We start from the raw sequence: 21691 nt of genomic DNA, 5'->3' as shown, positions 1-21691 counted from the left end.
AGAGCCACAGAAATAATCAGTTTTCCCGCAAGTTCTGGGTCGTTCCCTCCCACGTTGTGCGCGGGAAGGTCTTCAGCCCCGAGCCACCCCACTTCCTACCGCGCTTTCTGTCGTCACCGATCCGGCTGCCGATCACAGTCTCTCAGACCCCAAGAGCCCTGATGACCGGGGACGTGCACGGACACCCCGAAAGCGAGGTGGGCTGTGGGCGGCGAGTGTGTCGCGGCACCGCCCCCCACCCTGCCCCCCACAGAGACTGACCAGGGGCAAACGTGGCCGTGAAGTTTTGACGACTCAGGTTGTAAGGGACGTGAGATTTCTTCTTGGCAGTCTTTCTATTTTGAGAAGCTCCTACCACACTTACATGGTAAACCACGATTGAAAAACCAGACCGAAGCAGCACACACACGCCAGGCTGCCGCGGGAGCCACGCGCTGCGCAGGGAGAGACGGGACGGCGGCGCCGGTGCTCTTCCCACACGCTCGCTGCCGCCAGCAGCAGGCCCGCCCTGCTCTCCTGAACCTCCTCTCCAGGAACCCCCCACCTGGCTGCCGTGGACCTGGGGCGGCAGGTTGTGGGGAGCACACCCCCAACAGACAGTCCCCTGCGGGAACCTCGTGAAACACATGCTAACCCCTTTTCGCCCACGGTGCGCAGAGGCCCAGGAGCATTTGGTTGTCTTGGAATAACTCTTTACAATACCTCAAGTTACTTGATGGCTTGTTCATGTCGCGAGATCAGGGGCTGGCAAACCACGGCCCACGGGCTAACTCTGGCCTGTTTTCGTACAGCCTATGAACTAAGAATGGCTTTTACATTCTCTAATATTTAGGGGAAAAAAAGAAAATAACATTTCATGACACGGGAAAAATGACATGAAATTAAAATGTTAGTCTCTGAAAACAAGCGGGGCCGGGTGGGGGCACAGCCAGACACAGACCCTGCTCTGGGCCCCACTCATGAAGCCAAGAAAAAGGCCTTTTCAACCCTGTGTGAAGCACCACAGAGATGTAATGAGACTCAAATGAACGGAGTCAAAGTGGGAAGCTGTGTGGGGTCGAGCTTTCTGCTGCTGGCCAGGGGGTGCGCCGAGCAAGTCGCTGGCTCCCGTGGCCCAAACACCCACACGCTCAGGCTGGTGCTCGGCCGGCAATACCTCAGGCCAGGCCCACGGACACCTGCGGGCCCCGTGCTGCCTAACGTGGCGGCCGCCCCTCACACGCGGTGCTTACATCGAAGTGAATTAACCTTCACAAAACACAAAACTCCATTTCTCATCACGCTTGTCACATTTCAAGTGCTCAAGAGCCACATGGCACCGGGGGCTACTGTAACGGAGATACACCTTCCATCACTGCAGAAGTTCTAGCACCACCCTGGAAATCACATCTATGTCCTAACGGAGCTGCTTTTCAGGGCAACACCTAGTAGTTCCCGTCTCGTGCCCCACGCTGACGTGTGACAGGTGGGGCCTGGCAACCGCGGGAACATGGAGTACAGGGTGAGGGAGGCCGCCACCGCCTTGCCCCCACAGCCTGTGCCAAGCCAGGAGCCTGCCAGCTGCACCCACGAACACCCTTGAGGAGTGGTGACGACCACCGTTGTCTTCAGGCCTCGGCCCTGGCTCCCGCCGGCTGGTGGACACGCAGGCGGTGGCACAGAGCAGCTTTATGACATAGTCGGGGCGGAGTGCTGAGCTAAGGGGCATGTTGTTTCGTTTCTGTTCCAGAACATATAAACCAGAAAGGACTGATGGACGAGCTAAGGCGCGACTGATCAGAACAGGGGGCAGACATTTCCTCAAAAATCAACAAAGTGCGCCAGTCACTTCAAGGAGAGTTGATTGCGGCAAAGATCAAATACGCACTTTCACAAAAATCAAAATTTCAGGAAACCTCTAGCTACCACACGAGCGTGACAGCTTCTCAAAATTTCTAAGACTGTCTGGAAGGGACATGATGGCGCTGTTAGTCAGTGTGAGTGTAAAACCTCGTACAGTGAAGTCTGCCAGCCTTTGGAAGAGCCGTGCAATTCAGCGAGCCAGACTCCCAGGTGACCAAAGGACGGTGCTACATAGAAATACCACCAGGTCGCTCAGTGCCAGACAGACACACGGATTCTAATTTCGCACCGCAGCTGGACGGGAAGACACTTGCACTTGCTGAGTTTTGGTGCGGTGTCCGGGAAGAGAACACCCATCGTCTGAAAAGGCTCTTCCCTGTAGCAGCTACTGTCCGCGGGAGGCCGCGTCCTGCCCTCCCGTGGCGCGCGGAGGCTGAGGCGGACAGGAGACGCCCGGTGTGCGCATCCACTCACCCATTTGCAAAATTAGTCCCTACCTTTACGAATTACCTTTGCTCTGGACAAGGTCATTTTCATAAAAATGTGTTTTTGATGGGCTCCATGTAAAGGATTTGTTACTTTTCAATGAATTATTTTAAGAATTTCTAACAGAAAATCCCAACAGATAAACGACACCCGTGGAAACCTCGGGAGGGTCAATGAAGCTCACCCCGCATACCTCAACACTCACCCCCGTCCTGCGCACCGGGTCACTGGGGCTCGCCCCCACCCTGGCACTCAGCGTCCTGCTCCGATCAGAGGAACGGGTGCAGGCCGGGGACAGCGCCCGAGCACCCCGCCCAGCTCGTCGCCTGCTCCGGAGGCAGCAGGTGCTCCTGCCCCCCGCCCCGCGGTCGGAGGCGCTTCGGAGGACGCCCCCGTCCCGGGCCGGATCTGGCTTCTCCTTCCCACCACAGACTCCACAGGTTCTCAGGCTGGGGTCTAGCTCGCTGCCGTCATTTCTGACGAGGCACCACTCGGGGAACGGCGGGAGAGGCAGATGAAGGGGGGAGGGACCGTCTGCTTCGGGGCGGCGTCAGCACCTGACAGAGAAGCAGCGCGACGCGGCACGTCCAAGGGGAGACAACTTACTTTTCTTCCGGGGCTGGGAGGGAGACGTGGACTGGGAGGCCGCGCCGCCGGAGCTGCTCTCCTCCTCCTCCTTGGCTTCCGCCTTGACCTCCGGCTTCTTCTCGTCCACCTGCATCGCTTCTGGCTTCGGCTCTGCGGGGTCCGTTTCTTCTTTGGCTGGAGCAGATCCTTGCAAGTCCTCTTCCATCATCTTCAGAAAAGCAAAACCACGGAGAAGGAGGTGTGAACAGCACAGACCTTCACGCCACCGCAGGCGGACCGGGGCCTTCGGGGGCGGCACGGGACCGCGCAGGTCCTTCCTGGCGGGAGCCGCGCGGCTCCCTCCTCGCCCCTCCCGCAGCGGGACGGGGACGCTTGGTGGCACCTGAGTGACACCTGGTGTCACCTGAGTCCCTCGAACACAGACCCGAGGCGAGCGTCGTCCCAATTTAACCTGTTCTTACACCAATGTATGTCGCACTAGACGGGACTCAGACACCAAGCTGCTCAGACTGTCAGGCAGGTGAGGCCGACGCAGTGAGGGGAGTGGGGGGACAAGGAGCAGCGGGGACCGGCCAGCTGCGGAGCCCGGTTCCCATGTGAGGCTTCATGAGGGCGCTCCCACCCAGCTTGCCCCCGTGGGAAGGCCCGCCAAATGCTGACGGGGTTTCTCAACTTGCCAGAAAAGCCAGGAATCTAGACTTGTATTGGCAATTCCCCATCTTAAAAACTACCGCGTCTGCACGGGCGATAAAAACACATTTTTTATAGGCTGACTGCCCGTGGCCAGCAGCTCCCAGCCTCTGCCACGGGCCCCTCGGTGAGCCAGGACCCCCGGTGCCGTCGCCACATAGCCTCAGCCGGTGGCGAACAGCACAAACACCCTTTTGGACGGGAGCCCGTGCTCTTCCCGCCAGGCAGACTGAAAAAAGCCCCGGCCCAACCTCTCAGAAGAAACAGCCCGCCTCTCTTCAGTCTGTTCTCTGCTGGAACCCTGACTCAAGCAGACAGTGAGGGTACAGCGGGGCATCCCAGCTTCTCCCCTGAGGACGGCCCGGTGGCGCGCCCCTGCAGGCGGCACATCGCTCCACTCCCCAGAACGGTGCCTACCGTGGACCCGGGCTCCCCCTTGGGCTCGCTGGCGTCGGGTTCGGCATCCTCGGTCTTGACCTCGGCCTTCATCTCCGGCATTGGCGCGTCGGGTCCCGGCTGCTGGGAGTTGGTTTCGGCGCTGGCCACGGAAGATGGTGTGGGGACCCTGTTATCAATGCTGGCTGCTGCCTGGGAAAGCTGTGGGGAAGCCAAAATCATGGATGTCTGCAAACAGACAACACGCGTGACCTTTCAGAGCTGCGCCCTCCTGGGTGCAGCTCTGTGGTCACATCTCCCAAGCCCAGCCTAACAGGCACGCACGACTGGCGAGAACTGGAGATAGGAGGCCAAGCGAGGAGTCTGACACGCAGCCACTGGCAGGCGAGATGCACCCAGCTTCCAGGCAGAGCGCAGATGTGAAGAGCAGAGCTCTCCTCGCTTTGTCCTACAGTTATTTTCTGGAAGTTTTCTACCTAAGTCGAAAACCTCCGATTTGAAATGTCAGGTCATGAATGTGTATGATAAAAAGCTGAATGATCGATGGGTGAGCGTGTCTGCAGGGCGGAACAGAGCGCCCGTGTGGACGAACGTGGGTGATCAGCCGGTTAACTGCAGGAACATGGGCGATGTCGGGGGTGGTGGAGTCAGTGAACAGCAAGAGAAGGAACCACTGGAAGATTCTCAGTTTTGAAGGTCTTAGCCAATGGTGTTTTAAGTAACGGAGAGAGAACACAAGTCGCAAGGGATCTTACTGAGAGCTGAGAAACGCGAACCAAGAATGAGGAGGGTGCGCCCCTTGTGGAAAGACACGAGCAGAGCTGTTAGGCTGCCGCTGTGAGGACTAACTGCGACGCTTTATGGACAGATGTTCTCAGTATTAAGGTGAATGTGTTTCAGGGCACGGGGGCTTCTAAGTCAGATGACAAGTAAATAAAGTAAGATCTCAGAGATCATGGAAAAGGGGGGTGGAGGTGGCCGGGCAGCCTGGAGCGCCTGGGGCAGCTGGGGCGGCCCAGCCTCGGAGTTGGGCACCACCAGCAGGTCCCCAGAAGACTGAGCCACAGGAGGCACACCCCGGGCCTGCCACGTCACATTGAAATGGCCTCCAAAAACACAGCTGGGAGGCAGCAAGATCAAAGTCCACGTGGCGAGTCATGTGACGCGTCTACCAAACTGTCACGACCTTAGGGGAGTAAGGACTGGAAGCAGACGGCACCAACCTAAGACAGCAACGGGGAGCATGCAGCCTGTCTGCAGGGAGCCTGAACAGCGCACAGAAGACCCCGTGTGACTTCTTCACGACTGCCCGTCCCCCTAAGCTGCATCCGCCAGCTACCGTCTTGGCGGAGGCGAGGCAATGCCAGGGCGGCCCTCAGGGCGCAGCTCATGGGCAGTGACTTCACGATAGACACTGTCTACAGAAAGCGCTCGCGTAAGAGACAGAGGCTCACCGGCGTGCCAGGAGGCTGGGCGTGCACAGGCGTCGGCTGCTGCTGGGATGACTGAGGGGTGGCGACGGAGGGGGGCGGCACTGGGGTCTGAGGCTGCGGGGTCACCTGGGCCTGAGCTGCTGCCTGGACTGTCGGGGTGCTCTGGGTTTGGCTGGCACTGGGCACTGAGCCGGGAGTCGGGGTGGGAGTCTGCCCGGAAGACGACACGGGAGTCGACGGCTGGGTGGGAGCGGCGGGCTGGGGGGGCGTCATCCCCGGCGCGGCGGGGTGCTGCAGAGACGGCATGCCGGCGGCCGTGGAGGCAGGAGGCGGCGTCGGGTGCAGCGGCGACTGTGTCACGGGAGGGCAAGGCAGCTGGCTGGCCGGGGGCCCCAGCATGTTCAGAGGGTTGGGAAGAGCAGCACCAGGCACCTGCCCCTGACAGAAGAGAAGAGAGTTCGGCAACGTTATTCCCATGTGTGAAAATGTGGCGGCAGATTTGCAGACCTGAAGGTACGAAAATCGAGTCAAGACTTCTCCATGAGACCTGCTGGCTCAGAGAAATGTCCCATGTGTGAAAAATCATGGAATTGGGCACTCAGGGTAAGATGCACTTTCCAGTAAGTCATCACTGCGAATGTTCTCATTCTCTGATTTATAGAACTGTCAAGCCTCAGGCTTGGAAGAGACATGTAAGATCACCGGCCTCGCGCTCCGGGACACACGCCCACAGCTCAGCGCTCTGGAAGGTTCCCTCGTTTACAAAGCACAAGCTGCCGGAGGACCGCGTGGGCCAGCACAGCGTTGTTCCTTGCAGGCGCACCCTTGAGTCTCCTTGTGGGTCTTTTAAAAATCATGGATCAGAGCAGGGTGGTTAACTACAGCTCAGGGCCGGACCCAGCCAGCTGCCTGCACCTATCCTGTGGGCACAGCCACGCCCCTCTGTCATGCACAGGTGACATGTCCACGGCTGCTTGTGCACCTCAACAGAGTCCCAAGTTAGAACAGACTTGATGGGCCAGAGTCCACAATGTTTGCAGGACAAGTCTGCAGATCTCTGTTCCAAAGCAATAAAATGCCAATATTAAGACTAAGTAGTTAATGAATAAAAAATAATGTGGCCAATGGCTTCTGTTCACACCACTTCATTCTGAAAGATTAAACACAGAGTATGTCTTTGGGGGAAGAGCTGGCCGCTACAGACACGCACACGGGTGGCAGCAGCATCTCACATCCTGCAGTCTACAAAGGGGGCGGCCCTCAACCCGAGGAGACTTCTCGGCGCTTGATAGGTAATTAAGAACAAGGCAGCGAGAAGAGAGCCCCTTGGATGATTCAGCCAGCCTGACTCTGCCTGGGCAGACAGATGGGCAGCAGCACAAGCTGACCTTCCCTCAGGCCTCTGAAAGACCCACAGTCTCTCAGGGTGGCATGTGAGATTCGGAGTTGAACACGCAGACGTTAATACTGAGAAAGTGACACATAAAACCTGGCAATCAAAACCCCAAAGTACACAAGGCAGAAATCTGCAATCCACTTTCGCATGAAGTTCACGTCAGGGTAAGAGCACGTCCAAGCCAGGTAAACACGACAGGACAAAAGGGGAAAAATTCGAGGACGCCGACACATGGAAATGAGGTGCGAGCTCCTCGGGAGCAGAGGGGCGGCGCCGACACAGGCGGCCACGCCAAGCGCCAACTGTACCTGCGCCACGCTGGTCTGGGTCGTCGGCTGCCCCAGGCCCACGCTGTTCACGCTCATGGCCCCGCCGGGGGAGGGGAACTGGCCCTGCGGCAGGAACTGGCTCTGCGCGGGTGCCGGGGCCAGCATGCTGCCCGTGTGCGCGCCCATCATGTTGGGAGGCTGGGGCATGCGGGGCGGAGAGATGGCCATCTAGAAGGCAAGTGTCATCGAGAGTTCAGAAGACAAGGGTCGGGGTGTCAAGACGCCCTAGGAGACACGGGGCCCAACCATCCCAGAACTCGGGCACTCGGGCAAGTCGACCCTCCCTCGAGGGGTGAGAGCCGCCGCTCCCAGAGCCCCCGGCTCCCGGGCACTCGAAGCGCCTTCTCAGGCAAGTCTCTAATGAGGCGGTTCAAACCGCCATCGGAACAGAAATCACCAGCACACTATCATGCAAAGTTCCCAATGTGTCCTGCAGGAGTTCTTGACGGCGCTGAGGAAGCAGTCTCTAGACTCCAGAGTCAGCTCTAGAAGCCCACAGGAGGGACAAGCCCGCTCAGGCCCACAGTGGAGGCTGCCTCCCCCCTCCGCAGGACGCCCATCTCTCGCCCGGTCACGAGGTCCTGGGACATTACCATGCCAGGAGAAAGAACGGTCAAAAGATTCCCTCTGGGCAGTGATGACGCGAGAGAAAACAGAAATCCGGCAGAAGCCAAACGCAGAGGAGCCGGCGCTGCAGGATCCCAGGCCGCGGAGAATCCCACCACTTGGGGAACCCCTCTCGCTCGCGCCCGGCTGAGGCGAGTCGAAGCACTTACCCCTGGAACGGAGCCCATGCTGTTCATCTGGACAGAGTGGTTCATGGGGGACGCCGCGCGCGGTCCCATAGGAGCCTGTGGCAGCTGCACGCTCCCCAAGGACATCGGGTTAAATGAATTCATCCCTGTGAAGGAACCCACAATGGGGCGTCAGGAGGACCCGCAGGAAAACGGTATCCCGGCTCACCAAGGACACGCGAAGCAATGCAAGATGGAAGACACGCGACAGGTGAGAAGAAACCACCCGCTGATCGGGACAGACGGGTGACAGGCCTCTGCCACCTGGAAGAGGGTGGTGGGGCAGGGCCGGCAGCGCGAGAGACGCGGTTGCGGAGCCCGGCGGCCACCCACACGGCACAGGTGGGCTGAGCGGGGCAGCTCAGGAGAGCGCGATGACGGGCCAAGGGGCAGTGGGAGGGCTCATGCCTGTCCCGCCACATGCCCTCCTGCCCCGCAGCCCAGGGCGCCTGTCTGTGCCAGCTCCCGAGGCCTCCAGAGCCTGTGCCCTGCAGGGAGCCTGTGGGCTGAGCTTTGCTGCTCAGATCTGGGGTAAGACGCCGACCAGGGTCTTCATTTTCCAAGTCTGTGAAGGGTTTAAAAAGAGCCCACGGGCAGCAGTGTCCCACCTCAGCCGCCTCCCTACAGGCTGGAAGGCCCACACCTTCCCTGGGTGCCCACTGGCCGCCGGAGCGTCACACAGGGGAGAGACTTGCCAGCTGCCGAGCATCTCAGGCCAGTGCCGCCTCCCTCACGACTGCCCACATGCAAACCGAGTTCCTCAGATGCCGGGTGACGCAGGGCTGAGGACTGTCATGGGCTCTGATGGTCTTTGAGGGCATCGCCCTCACGCGAGTGGGACCTAAGAGGGTCTCAAAGACCATCTGCCTCCCCCAGCACTACCTTCCATGACCACCGAGAACCACTACCGTCAACATGCGAGTGCAACAGGCCCAGGAGAACTTTCCGGGAAACCTGCAAATAAAACTTTCCCTGTCCTGAAGAATTCAAGAATTAAACAAAGCCAGATGTGTCGTCAGAGAGGCGCACCTCTTCGCCTCCTGCTCAACAGCTGTCGTGTCAGATTTCAAAGCCACAGAAGCTTCCACGTCACCCCAAACAGAACTCAGCCACGCCCCTCAATTTCTCGGACTCTGACTTCTTCCTCGGCCAAGCCACCCGGACAAGCCCCCGGAGCGTCCTCCAAGGCAGCCACCCCCACGTCGCCTCCAGCGCACAGGAGGATGGCAACGGCACTCACGGCCTCCTCTCCCTCCCGAACCGGCCCCCACACAGCAGCAAGCCCTATTCCAGAATCTTCCGAATAAGCCATCACATTGTTTCACGACCTGTAGAAATGTCCTCATGTTCAAGCTTCAGTCTGAGAGGAACTGGAAAAGTCCCGAAACACCGTTTACTGCCAAGCTAAAATGTCTGCTTCCACCAGGCAGCCGCACAGACTCCACCGGGGACAACCCTCCACCATGGTCCAGACCAGTGCGGGAAGCCTGGCCTGGCGGGGAGCCCCGCACTGGCCCTCCCCGGCGCCACCGCCTGCTCACCCCGGCCTGAACTTTGGAGCTCACCTGTCCCACAGGCCTTCCCAAACACCTGCCCCGCCCAGGGCACCCAGGGAGGCTCTGCCTAAGGGTCCTGTCCCCTCAGGACAGGAAACAAGAGGGCCAGGTCCAACTTCTGATCCTGGGGAGTGCTCCTCTCATCCTCAAGCTTCTGCACGCAACAGACACCCACTCCGCCTCGGAGCTGCAGCCTGCCTGCCAGCGCAGGAAGGGGAGACGCTGTGCACACACGTGGGGAGGGGTGCTGAGCATCAAGCTCAGACGGGAGTCATGGCAGTAAATACCTTGAGACACCTGCATGCGGTTCACCGGCAGGGGCATGGGTCCATCTAAAATGGCAGAAAAAAATGTGGTTATTTAAAGTGACCCCTGACCCAGCAGTGGGAATCTTAGCCTGAAGGCTGGCAGAAGACAAGGAGGCCTTTACTTGGAGGTCTCACGGGCTGTGGCTGTGGCACCCCAGGGGGCTGGGCACCAGGCGCTGGTAGGGCCGGCTGGCTGCCCAAGATGCCCTGCTTGTGTAGACGCGACCTCCGCTTTTCTTCTAGTTCTTTTTGTATCTTGTAGATTTTCTCTGCGAGTAAGTGATAGTACTCATCCTGGAAAAGACAAAATCCATATGAAATTGTGAAAACTATACAAAAAGAAAGTTTACATGTTCTAACAAACTAATAAGCTTTCCTCATGGAGAACACTGACATGGTGAAGTGCTCAACACGTCCGATACATCACAGGCCCAGAATCTTGTGGAACGCCTAGTGGAATCACGGAGTTTCTGAGTTGGCGCCACGCAGCACGTGACATTTCACTGCATATCGGAACCTCTCCCTGTTCACTGACGCTGGCGCTGACCCAGCAGGGGCGGCAGGAACCGCGTCCACTAAGGCATGCCCATGACTGAGTCATGGTGCCGCCCGCCTGCCTGCAGCAGCATTCTCCATGCGAGCTGGGTCAGCTCTCAGGTCTGCTCTGAGGGTCTCCCTCTAGGGGACACTGCCAACCCGACGGGCAGAGCCCCCTCTGCAGATAAGCTGGATGGACGCAGCTGCGTCCTCTGCAGGTGTGTGTGTGGGGGCTGCAGGCTCGCGGCGACCTACCCTGCTGTTGGCAGACTCGTACATGTCCCCCTCCACCTTCTTGGCGTAGGCTACCAGGTTCTCCATGCGGCGATCCTTCAGGGCTGCGGGGTCAGGCGTGGGGAAGATGGCTTGCACGCTGGAAGGAAAACAACTCCATTAACTGACTTTCAATGCACACCTTGTCATTTCACACGTGACAGAGAAAGAGAAGAAACCAATTGCCTTCTAAGGGGTAACTCAGTGTCGTGAGAAACCCCCGACTCTGCCTGCCTACCGTGCACACAGTGAAGCCGCTCTCCGGAGACAACACTGACCTGCTGGTCTCGCCAGAATATTTTGGTGTTAATAAATACATGCCAAGTCAATTCAAGCATGACGTTTTTCAAATTCCTAACTTTTAAACTATACCAAAAGATGAGTGGGAATAATGAAGGGGAAAAAGAAACATCCAGTGGAATCGATTAAATTTACCGTCAGCTCAATGTCAGTGGCTGTGAGCTGAGCGGCTGTACAGGGGCATGGCAGACCCTCTGCGCCTGGGCCCAGCCTCTCCGATTCTCAGGATCTCCCCAACTGTAATCTTGAGTTGTAAGAAAACGCGCGGGGGCCCTGGCCCCTGAGCCATGGGCCATGCAGCAGTGGCTACCACCCCCTAAACCACACGGGTCTCCCTTCAGCTGCTACGGCACTACCACCTACAGGACCCCTCAGGAGTGAGTCAGGCAGACCCGTGACAGCACCGCCAGCACAAGTGCCTGCGTCCCGCATGGGTGGCGGCGCTGCACGTACAGTTTGTGCACGAGGTGGCTCCGCAGGTCCTGAGTGACGTGTTCGTGCCAGCCCTTGCGGACGCCAGTGCTGGAAGGAGGTGCCGCTGTGGGTATAGTGCTGAGGGCGCCGATGTTTCCGGAGCTGGAGCCATCGCTCATCAGTGGGCTGCAGGAGAGACAAGGACGCGCCCTCTGTCCACTGAGGGACTCGAGTGCGAATGCACCTGTGTGATCTAGGTCTGCCCCACGTTTACAGGTAAAAACATTTTCCCCACCACCCCGCTCAGACTATTCTCGTCTGCCACGTTAGGCACCACAGGGTTTTGTGGTTACCAGCCGCGGCCCGTGCAGCTGGCATGCAGAAAGGAGCAGGCTGAGAAATGCGCTTACTTTGTAGCCCCGAGGGAAGTTGGAAGAGCTGATTCTGAAATCAAGTTTGGTGGCTGCTGATCGGTTGTTATTCCTCCTGCTGGAATGTTCATTGGGTTATTTCCTTTAAAGACAGAAAGAAGAGAAGTCAATCAACTCCTGAATGAGAAGATATGCTTCAAAGTTTTGGCAGCAGGTAAGCTGCCAGCGCAGGGGCCCGGAGGAGCGACCGCGAGACGGTGACAGGCGCTCCTGAGTCCTGGCTCCGGCAATGGCCACTTGTACAGCCCAGCTGCAGACGCCTGGCCGCTGTCCCTCTAACCCAAAGGAGGCACTTTTAATACAGCTACTGGGTATCTAAGTACACTCCATGACTGTGGGTACAATCAGAAGTAACCTCCCTACAGTTTTAGATTTTTAACGCTGGTTTCATCACCATCATGCCATGAGCCATTGTGTTGCTTTATGTTTTTCCGTATTAGAAAATAAAATCATAGAATTTAAGTGCAGAAAAGATCAAGGTGCCTACGGTATTCATTTTAAAGTAAGAAAAAGCTGAGACTCAGAGAGGTTAACAGTCTCATCCCAAGTCACACCATCAACAGGCATGGGGTCAGGTCAGAGGTCAGGTCTTAGGACTGCAACCCCGGCTCCTGGCCGGTAGACCTTAGGTGTTCATTATGGCAGCTGTTACCCAAGAAAGCAACAAATGAAGTGAGTTTCAACAGGTCATTTGAAAAGCTAAAACGCTTATCCTATTAGAAAAGGGACGTAACTAGCACAACATCCTTTTCTTGGCTTGATGGACACAGCTGCTTGCTTAAGCCTAAGTTTCAAATGACTGGGTCAAAGAAAAAAATTTTTTTTAAATATTTATTTATGCACTCAAGAAACGGGGTGCACGCCAGAGGTGTGGGGGTGAGAGGATTCACCAGAGACAGATTGGGGAGCAGAACAGGCAGATGTACTGAGACACACTGCTGAGGGGAGCAGCGGGGAGACAGGAGAGGTCTGCCTTGCCCTGTGGGTCAGCTCCCTGGCCGGGGACGGAGCTCGTGCTGCAGTGGCTATGGACAGCTTGATAGCGCTGTCTTTAACCCCTGCGCCACCAGGGAGGCACAATTTAAAGAAAAATTTTGAGAAAACAGTGTGTGTGCACGGCAAGGGAATCGTGGCTCCACATGGACAGATGCGCCAACACTGGCAAATAATGGACTGAGGTGACAGCGGGAAGCAGTGGGAGACTGGCAGACCACCCACAAGTGCTCGTCAGGTAAACAGCCTGGTGAGGGTCAAGACCAGAGGCACAAGCTGGGCTCGGAGCTTCAGCTTTAGCCATGTAAACTCCCTGGAGACAGCTTTCCGGAAGCAGCACAAGGAGCAACAGACATTGATTCATCTCAAATGTCACTCTTCCCCAGGCCTGGAACATTTCCCCTGCATCAGACACTTTTGCCTTTTCAACCACTTAAAAGGTACCATGACACGTCTGCCGTAACACGTGCACACACAGCAACTTGAATGTAGAGTAAAAACAACGGCTGAGAGCAGCCTTGGGTTTCAGGAAGACACGTCATTCCCATGGCTGCATCTGGGGCCATGGAGTTCTCCAGAGTTCCTTCACTTACCCAAGGGGTTGAGAGTCCTCATCTGCTGGTGAGTTTGAGGCTGTGCTGGTTGCTGGCCGGGAACCTGAGGCTGCAGCTGCGTCTGGGGCTGGTTCAGGTAGGGGAGTCCGAGGGCAGCGTAGGCCCGCTGCATGGAGCTGGGGTCTATGGGGTTTGGGTTACTTAAAGAAGTGGCGTTCTGTTGGCCTGTGCCTACAGAACCAATTGTGTTCTGAATTCCACTAGCAGGAGACCCCAGGATAGCTACAACAACAGACAGACAAAAAAAAAAAAAAAAAAAAAGAAAAAAAAAACGGTAAGTAACAGCAAGAAATCCACGAGTGACTCACAACCCAGCAAGAAGCAGGTGGAATTGCACCGACAGGGGCGCGCGGCAGGGGGAGAGGCGGGCGGGCGAGACCCTGGGGCTGGCCAGGTGCTGCACCGGAGGACCTGACTCCAGCCTGTCCTGTGCAGCCGTATGGAGAAGCTGGAGACACTCAAGCTTCTGTCTTAGAAGGCAACAGAGCACACAACAGAAAGGACTTAAACTCTGCATGGACCCACAGTCAGAAGTCAGTTCCATGGGGGTGGCAAGCACACGACAAGGGAAGGGTTTTGCTCTTTGGGGGTCACCAGCCACCCCTGAGGTGAACTGGAGGCATCCTTCCTACCACCGCCTCCCAGGGCCTTCAGGCTCCTGGCACAGGCAGGAGGTTCAGAGTGGGTCGCGTTACTCACGAGTCAACTCTTGAGCACCCCCCGCCCCGCCACACACACACAGACGACCCCAGCACCCACTTCCCTTCTCGAGGACTCTCCACCGGAGGCACCAGTCGGCTCTCCCACTGTGGAAGGCGGCCAAGAAACGCTGCCCTGACTGCCTGATGATCCACTTCCAACTACCAATGTCTGCGGCCGTGTGAGGCTGCGCAGATTTTCAGCTATCCAGGGCCACCTCATCTCACCACTGACTCCGCCTCTCCATTCTCCCTCAGTTTCCTGTCAGATGCAGGAGGCTGGCACAGTGGCCGCCCCAGCTGCCCAGCTACCTGGCTGGTCCAGGAGCCTAGAGGAAATCTGTGGCCACAAGAGAGCCCCACTCCCAGTGGCTTCCTAGATGAGAAATGACCGCAAACTCGCATCTCCTGGGTCATTTGGAGTTCAGTCCGTCTGTCCATCCACAGGACCTCCTCCAAGCGCTCTCCTGCTGGCCAAAGCACTCCAAGAGCTTGACCTGATGGGCATTTGCCACGTGGCAGAAGTCTGTGCCCTACAGTTGATCCCCGAGACTCCCTTGCTTTCTGATGTTCCCCAACTTTGGCCACATGATAAAACAGCAGATGGTAGAATGGATGTTTAAAATGATCTTGGAGACGCTGGCGACCACCCAAAGCCTTTCTTTCCAGCGCAGACCAGGATGCGTAATAACGCAACAGTCGATACCACTATGACATAAGCAACTTGAACGCTTATCAGTCACTTAACTACACTAACGTGTAAAAAAAATCTCGGTAATCACACACTCCACACGCTTCACTTTCCTGATAAAGATACTCAGACCTCAGCTCATGAGTGCTCGTTAGACACAACCACACACGCCGAGCACGCCCTTATTATGAGTGAAAGCAATTCCCAAGGCAGGTCCTGGGTGATACGCACGGAGCTGAAAGAAATCCTGCACACCCGTGAGAGCATCATTCTCTAAACGTGAACACATCCCAACGTTAAACATGGGCGCCTCGTACTCCGAAAACCCACGAGCCAAATGTCCTCAGAGAACTGTACCACGAGAAGAAAAGCCAATGGCGGGACGCTCTAGGGACGATTTAGGTTCTCTCAGCCCCGCCGTGAGGAAGAGCAGGCCCGGCGCCCTCTGCTGCGCCCGGGGAGCAGCGGCTGCGCGGAATGGAAGGCACAGGGGACCGGCGTGGCCTCCCAGAGCTGGGAGGAGACCACGGCAGCGCCTCGCGACGCCTTCCGACTGCCTGTGCTTTCTGCCGCACCTCCGCCAAGCGCCGTCCCGGGGGCCAGAACGCCTCGCAGGGGGTGGGCGCCACGTCCGCGCCCCAGGGCGCGTGCAGCATTCAGAGCTTGCAGGGAGCTGCCCACACGGTCACTGTACTTTGTGTTTGTGCTAAAGACATTTATTCTTAAACGTAAACATCACCCTCTTCTCTATTTAAAAGAAAACATACCTATCGAAGATAAGTAAGCATTTGGAATTTGACCGTTTTAGCAGTTCAGAGGTAAGGAGAACAAATTCCAGGCCTTCCTTGACTTACGACGGGGTCTCATGGGATAAACCAGCTATAAGCTGCCACCACCCCGAGCCAACAGCGCAGGAAGCACCCTGGGCGGCCAGGCGGCAGGACAGCCCTGCCAGCCCGCAGTGAGCCCACATTAGGGGAAATCACCAGCACAAAGCCTGCTGCACCCTCCAGCCTGGGCCACCTCTCGCCATTTTCTGGACACCACTGAAAGCAGGAGAAGCCCCAACTCAAAGCCCACAGCAGGGTTTCCGCCGGGGATGGACTCCTCTCCCACCATGATGAAGTCAGAACTCACAAGCTGAGCCCCCTACGCGGGTGCCTTCTGCACAAACAAAAGGCCTCTGATGCTTAAGCACAGGCCAGTCTCAAGTCCAGGGAGCTGGGCACTTACTATGGGGTGATGGCCAGCGACAAGGGGAGCCACCAGGTGACAGAGCCATGAACTTTTTTTTTTTTTTTTTAAAGATTTATTTATTTATTTACACAAGCACTGGGCACAGTCAGAAGCACGGGGGGGGTGAGAGAATTCACCAGAGCCAGAGCGGGGAGCAGAGCAGGCAGAAGGACCGAAGGACACTGCTGAGGGGAGCAGCGGGCGGCAGGAGAGGTTTGCACGTCATGTGGGACCCTCGCCGGCAGCCGGGGATCGCACAGGCGCTGCAGAGGCTGCGGGCAGCTTTGCAGCCCACCGTTCTACCGCTGCGCCACCAGGGGAGGCCCCATGAACTGGGTGTTATGAGCCCACCAATTCTCCTTCCTTGGAGGTTTTCCGGGTTCCCTGGGTGGCAGCAAACTGGGCACTCACGCTCAGGACAGCTGAGCACACACGCGTGGCTGCAAGCGGGCACCACAGGGCAGTGTGAGCACCGAGTCAGCAGGCGCAGAGTGGGGTCTCCTGGGATAGACAACAGATTAGCCTAATCCCCAACCTGACAGCGTGAAACTGCGGTTCTGGGCCCTGCCTCGGAGTAGACCCCGCGCGCCTGCTCTTCCGCAAATGTCCCTGAAGGGGGCTCCGGGCACAGGCGTGTCAGGTCCTCTGCACGGTTCAGCACAACCGTGACCGCAGCGCAAGGCCCCGGGTCTGAACACGAAGGCAGCTAAACACCACTTCGCTCGCAGCCGCCTCCGAGTCGGAGGCCTCCTCCCTGCAGCAATTTCACACAATACTGACATTTACCGCTACATGCCAACAACTCTTGTTCTTTTGCCCCTTTTATATCTCCCTTCCTTCTGGACACAGGGCTTGTCCCACAGAGCCCTGTCCAGACTGCCTGGCACACAGCCCTCGGCGGACGCGTGCTCCCTCTCTCCCAGGCCTAGCACCCCCCTGCCTGCACCCTGTCTGCCACAGCTCCGCCAGGAGCCCACGGCCCAGGAAACAAAAGGGCAGGCTCCCGCGGCTCTTTCCAGGGCCCAGTCGTGTTCGCATGAGGCTGTTCACATGTTCACATGTGTCTGCAAACGGGCTCCATGCAGAGTCTGCACGGCCAACAGCACTCCGTTCAACTAAACCGGGCTCACTGTGGAAGTCCAAAAAAGGTGGACATAAATTCCCAAGCTCTGTCAGGCTGGTAGGAGACACGCCTCCTGGCAGGCAGAACTGAGGCTTCTACTGAACAGCCAGGGAAGGCCAGGCGGGGCTGCTTCAGGTGCTGTGGTGGCTCTCTGGGGGTCTTCCCCCCCACTTCCTGGGCTAACCCGGCAGGGGACACCAAGCCCAGCCAGCCCTCCCAACAAAGGCCTCATCAAGTATGCATGGTCCCCCCAACAGAATTCCTCAGAACCCGAGTCAGGAGGGAGCAACACCCCGTCACCAGGGAAGCCAGGACGCAGATGCCCGAGGAACACGTGCCAATGACCCCACACTTCCATCGGGGCGACCGGCCCATGGCTCTACCGCTGCGGCCACTGGTTCCACTGCCCCTCTGCTCACACCCCAGCTCGTCAGTGAGAGCAGCTGAGAGTCCCCGAGGGCCCTCAAGGGGACAAGGGCTGCTCAAGGAGCGCTCACTAGGCCCGAGTGGCCCTCTATGTGCGGTGTCAAGGACACAGATTTGGACTTCATACAAGCAAGAGGGCATTTAAAACAAGAGGGCTGCCTAATGCTGGCATGAACAGCACCAGCAGGCACCGGGTGCCGAGGCAGCGGAGGCGCTGGAGCAGTGGCTGGAGACAGCGGACCCTGCAGCGTCCGCTCTGACAGTCCCTGTGGGGTCTGAGTGGGGAAACGTGGCTTTTCCCAGAGAACGCCACAGACCTGCCCAGCAGGGCCAGGAGTGACACTTGGCCTCCAAGACACCCAGCACAGCGATCTCAGCTGCGAGTGGGCACACGCGCCCGGTGGGCATGCAGGGGCAGGTTCTGACAGAGGAGGCCTGGCACGGGGCCCATTTCTGCCTTTCCAGCAAGCAACCCGGGAATGCCCATGCGGCGGGCCTGAGAGCTGTTCGTGTGCAGTGAGCATCTCACTGTGAGGGGATTTGGGTTCACAGGGAGTCTGGACACGTCAGATGCCCACACTGACACCAGGTCTGTACCTTCAAAAGCCCTCGTTCACCGCCCTCAAGGGACTGCTAGCTTGAGATCAGCGGTGACAGGATCCCTAACGCACAATTCAAAAACTCTAAACAAAATCTCCACACACACCAAAGATGCAGTCAGTCACTGGTCTGGTGCCACAGGTGATCGCAGCAGGTGCGCACGTGTGTTCTATTTCTCTCTCTCTCTCATCAATGGAGGAAGCAAGCATAGTGCAGGCCAGCTGGGGTGTGGCCGACCCCCCCCCCCCCAGACAGTCCCTCCCGCCCTGAGCCCCTGCGCACAGGCCTCGCAGCCCGCTGGGCCGCACACCAGCAGTGTTGGCTGGCACTGCCGTGTCTTCCAGATGCTCTTGTATGTTCTTCTACCCAAACTGGGTGCCACCAAGCCCCCTCCAGCACAGCGCCCCCGAGGAGGCCCGACACGACCGACCACCTCCTTCCGGCTCCTTCCAGCGACAGCACGGTGTGCCGCTTTCGTGCAGAGTCTGTCTCTGGAGCCCACTCTAAGCTACGAGAGGGCTGGCCCCGCACCTCCCCTCTTCCGCGAAACCTGCGTGGCAACCACGGCCTGCAGGACGAGAGGAGAAGCAGCACTCACAAAGGAGAGGTTGCTGAAGCTGTTCATTCATCGTGCCAAGCCTCTACGTACTCACCAAACTAGTGGAGTCAAAAAATACACTGAAAGCTGACACCGTTTGAGAAGTATGAAAATGTACTAAGCCTCTTCATCTCTTTCATGAAAAATTACCAAACCCCCACATGGAGCTGCTCACCCCACTGCCCCGCCATCACGTCCCAGACTCGCCCGCGGCCCTCACGCGCTGCCGGCGGGTGCTGCGGCCGACCACTTCAGAGGGCACCCTGCACCGCCCCACAGCAGCCGGGCAGCTGCAAGGATGTAAAAAAAAACAAAAAACCAAACACACACACAAAAAACACAAAACACAAAAAACCCCAGAAACCACATGTTCTTTTCTTTAAAAAAAAAAAAAAAAAAAAGCCACTTAAGTGTTTCTTAAAAAGAGAAATCACCAAAGCTCACAATTGTCATGGCTAGACCTACAAAATCGAGCTACCCCAGAAAAGTTACACCCCCGACTGAAAGTTCAGGCAAAGGCCTAGTGCATTATTCATGCAAAGAACGCATGTACGTCTATGAGCTTGACAGTGAATTAGTTGGCACTTAATCTATTACTAAAGCGTGTCCTAAAAGTCAAGAAATTATAGCAGCCACAAAACACTAAATTTTAAAAGTTTACACAAACCTGGACGAAAACCAGACTATTCAGCCAGAATGGTGTCCCAAATATCAGGTTCTAGAAGGCCCAGATTCAGAGAACTTCACTTTACACAAGACACGTCCTGGGAGACTCTATTTGTTTTGGTTAATCAAAGAATAATTTAACTGATTTAGGGAACTGCCTTTAGCGGAACCAGAGCGTGACCCCGGCATGGCGGGGGACAGCAGGCCAGGGTCCTCAGCTCCACCCTTCGGGTCGTGGGCTCCGATACACGACCAGGCTCTGGGGCGGGGAGCAGCAGAGGAAGAGGTGAGCACGGCCCCAGGGCGCTCTTAGGAACAACCTGCTTCCCACCCTCCCCTGTGTACCGCCTGGAGCCACCCAGAGGAGCGGCAGCACTCCAGGCGGCTGTGGGGTCTTGCGGAAGAGGACCAAGAAGGAGAGTAATGACCAGGGAGCCACAAATGGGTTGGGGGTGGGGGCAGCAAGATGGCACAGACAAGATGAAGACGAGCAAGACGGAGGGGTGCCGGAGGCCACAGGGAGCAGCTCCTGCCAGATAGCGACACGAGGCTGGAGGGCACCTCCTATCTGTCCGACCGAGGGGAGCAGCCAAAGACTACAGTCTCACCCCTGAAACTATAGGAAAGGGCTTAAATTGGGAAGAGACGTTCAGTCCTCTGCTGCTCTGATGCCTACCGACGGCAGGAGCCCCGCAGGCCCCGGCTGTGCGCCCGGGGCTACCTGATGACACGCAAGACGCCCCACGGAGGGGATGATGGTGCGGCCCGGCCCAGGCAGACTCTCCAACTGCATCGTCCCGACTGCCAGTCACACAAGCAGCCGGGAGCTGAGTCTCCGAGGAGGATGAGAACCTCCCAGATGTCTGCACATGGGATTCATACGGACTCGACCTGCCACTGAGCCGATCCACTCTTCTAGAACAGAGTCCTCAAAACTTACTGTCGGGCAAGGGGTGCCAGCTCCAAAAGAAGTGTCCCCACTGCCCCCCGCCCCTTCGAGTTGCCACAGTGCAGCGAGGTGACACTCAAATCCTCAGATACTGTGTATCTGCCAAGAACAACGAAGACCTGCCTGGCGGGCTCCTGCTCCCAGTACCCCGTGTCTGGTTCATGCCGCTGTGTGACCCGAGTGCGTATAGGGGTGGGGGGCGCCCCTGCGACGGTGTCTGCCTTCACACAGAGATGCCCTCCGCTCGCGAAACTGTCCCTGTCCTTGGCCACGTCCCTCGCCTGAGTCTCTGCCACTGGACAGCGGGAGACACGCTGCCCTGCTCCCTGCCTACTCCTCGGCAGACTCTTAGACACGGCTTATGTTCTCCTCCAGGCTTCTCTGCCCCCAAGGCTCACTTACTTTGTTGGTTTCGCTTGTCACTGGCATTTTTCAAAGGGAGGCAAACAGGACAGTCATGTCGTGTGCAGTTCTTCCAATGAGAGATGATTTGTCGTGAAGATGCACAATGGGCAACTATGACCAGAAAAACAACGAGATGTTATTTTTCTATCCAAATCGTCACACTTTCAATTATACCTAAATTATAATGCCAGGTTCCATAAGAAAATGGTAACAAGTGTAACCATAACACAGTGCAGGTGGTCCTCAACTTACAAACAGGCTGTTTTCCAAAAAGTTTGTAAGTGGACTATTGAGAATTCCAAACACAACTTCCCGTGGAAGCAATGTTATGAATGATGGTGACTAAGGTTCAGCCCACAAAACAAAAGCTATTCCACCTGAAAAGCTGAATAACTGGATAAAATGTAGAACAAATAATAATTCTACAATGTCACTATTTGAAATGAGATTTTACGTCATGTGGAAGGACGAGACCATCGGTCCTACAGGCGAAGACGCGTGGAGACAAGCGAGAAGCCCGGCACGCTGACAGGAGGGGACCTCCCTGCACTCAAGAGTGTGCCTGGGCACGGCCGGCCCCTCTCCACGCCACAGCGAGCCTTCCAGTTCTTTCTAAAGCTCTGGCTGAGTGTCCTCTGCTTCTCTATCAGGAGCAGGGTTGCTGTGGGGGCTCACGAGCCATGAGCAAGGGCCGAGAGGGAGAGAGTCTCCCCAAGTTCCAGGAGCGCAAGAAAGAGGAGAAGAAAAGAGGATAAAGATGACAGGGAAGTGAAGCTGTTACAGGAGGCACTTGCTTCAGCGGCACGCAGGTTCCCGCCATCCAAGAGGGAAGGGGGCACGTGACGTGCCTGATGTGCCACCTCCTCGAGGGGCAGGGATGACACGGTGCGCACGACCCCCGTCCCTGACCATCCCCGGG

The 21691-nt window shown here is 57.2% G+C and overlaps 1 protein-coding gene across 1 annotated transcript in view; it reads right to left on the bottom strand.

Moving 5' to 3' along the window:
* The window catches only part of CREBBP (CREB binding protein), a 95527-nt gene that overhangs the window by 23592 nt on the left and 50244 nt on the right, over positions 1-21691 (bottom strand). The window contains 12 exon segments of the mRNA XM_037507701.1: positions 2935-3124; positions 4024-4203; positions 5457-5873; positions 7140-7328; positions 7937-8061; positions 9798-9842; positions 9941-10112; positions 10611-10728; positions 11382-11528; positions 11753-11855; positions 13360-13602; positions 20770-20883. Of these exon segments, the coding sequence (XP_037363598.1) occupies positions 2935-3124; positions 4024-4203; positions 5457-5873; positions 7140-7328; positions 7937-8061; positions 9798-9842; positions 9941-10112; positions 10611-10728; positions 11382-11528; positions 11753-11855; positions 13360-13602; positions 20770-20883 (2043 nt within the window).

Source organism: Talpa occidentalis, unplaced genomic scaffold (assembly GCF_014898055.3).
Source record: "Talpa occidentalis isolate TD23 unplaced genomic scaffold, MPIMG_talOcc4v2.1 talOcc4.12, whole genome shotgun sequence".
NCBI lineage: Eukaryota > Metazoa > Chordata > Mammalia > Eulipotyphla > Talpidae > Talpa > Talpa occidentalis.
The sequence above is the reverse complement of the archived record's forward strand: the minus strand, read 5'-3'. Positions and strand labels throughout refer to the sequence as shown.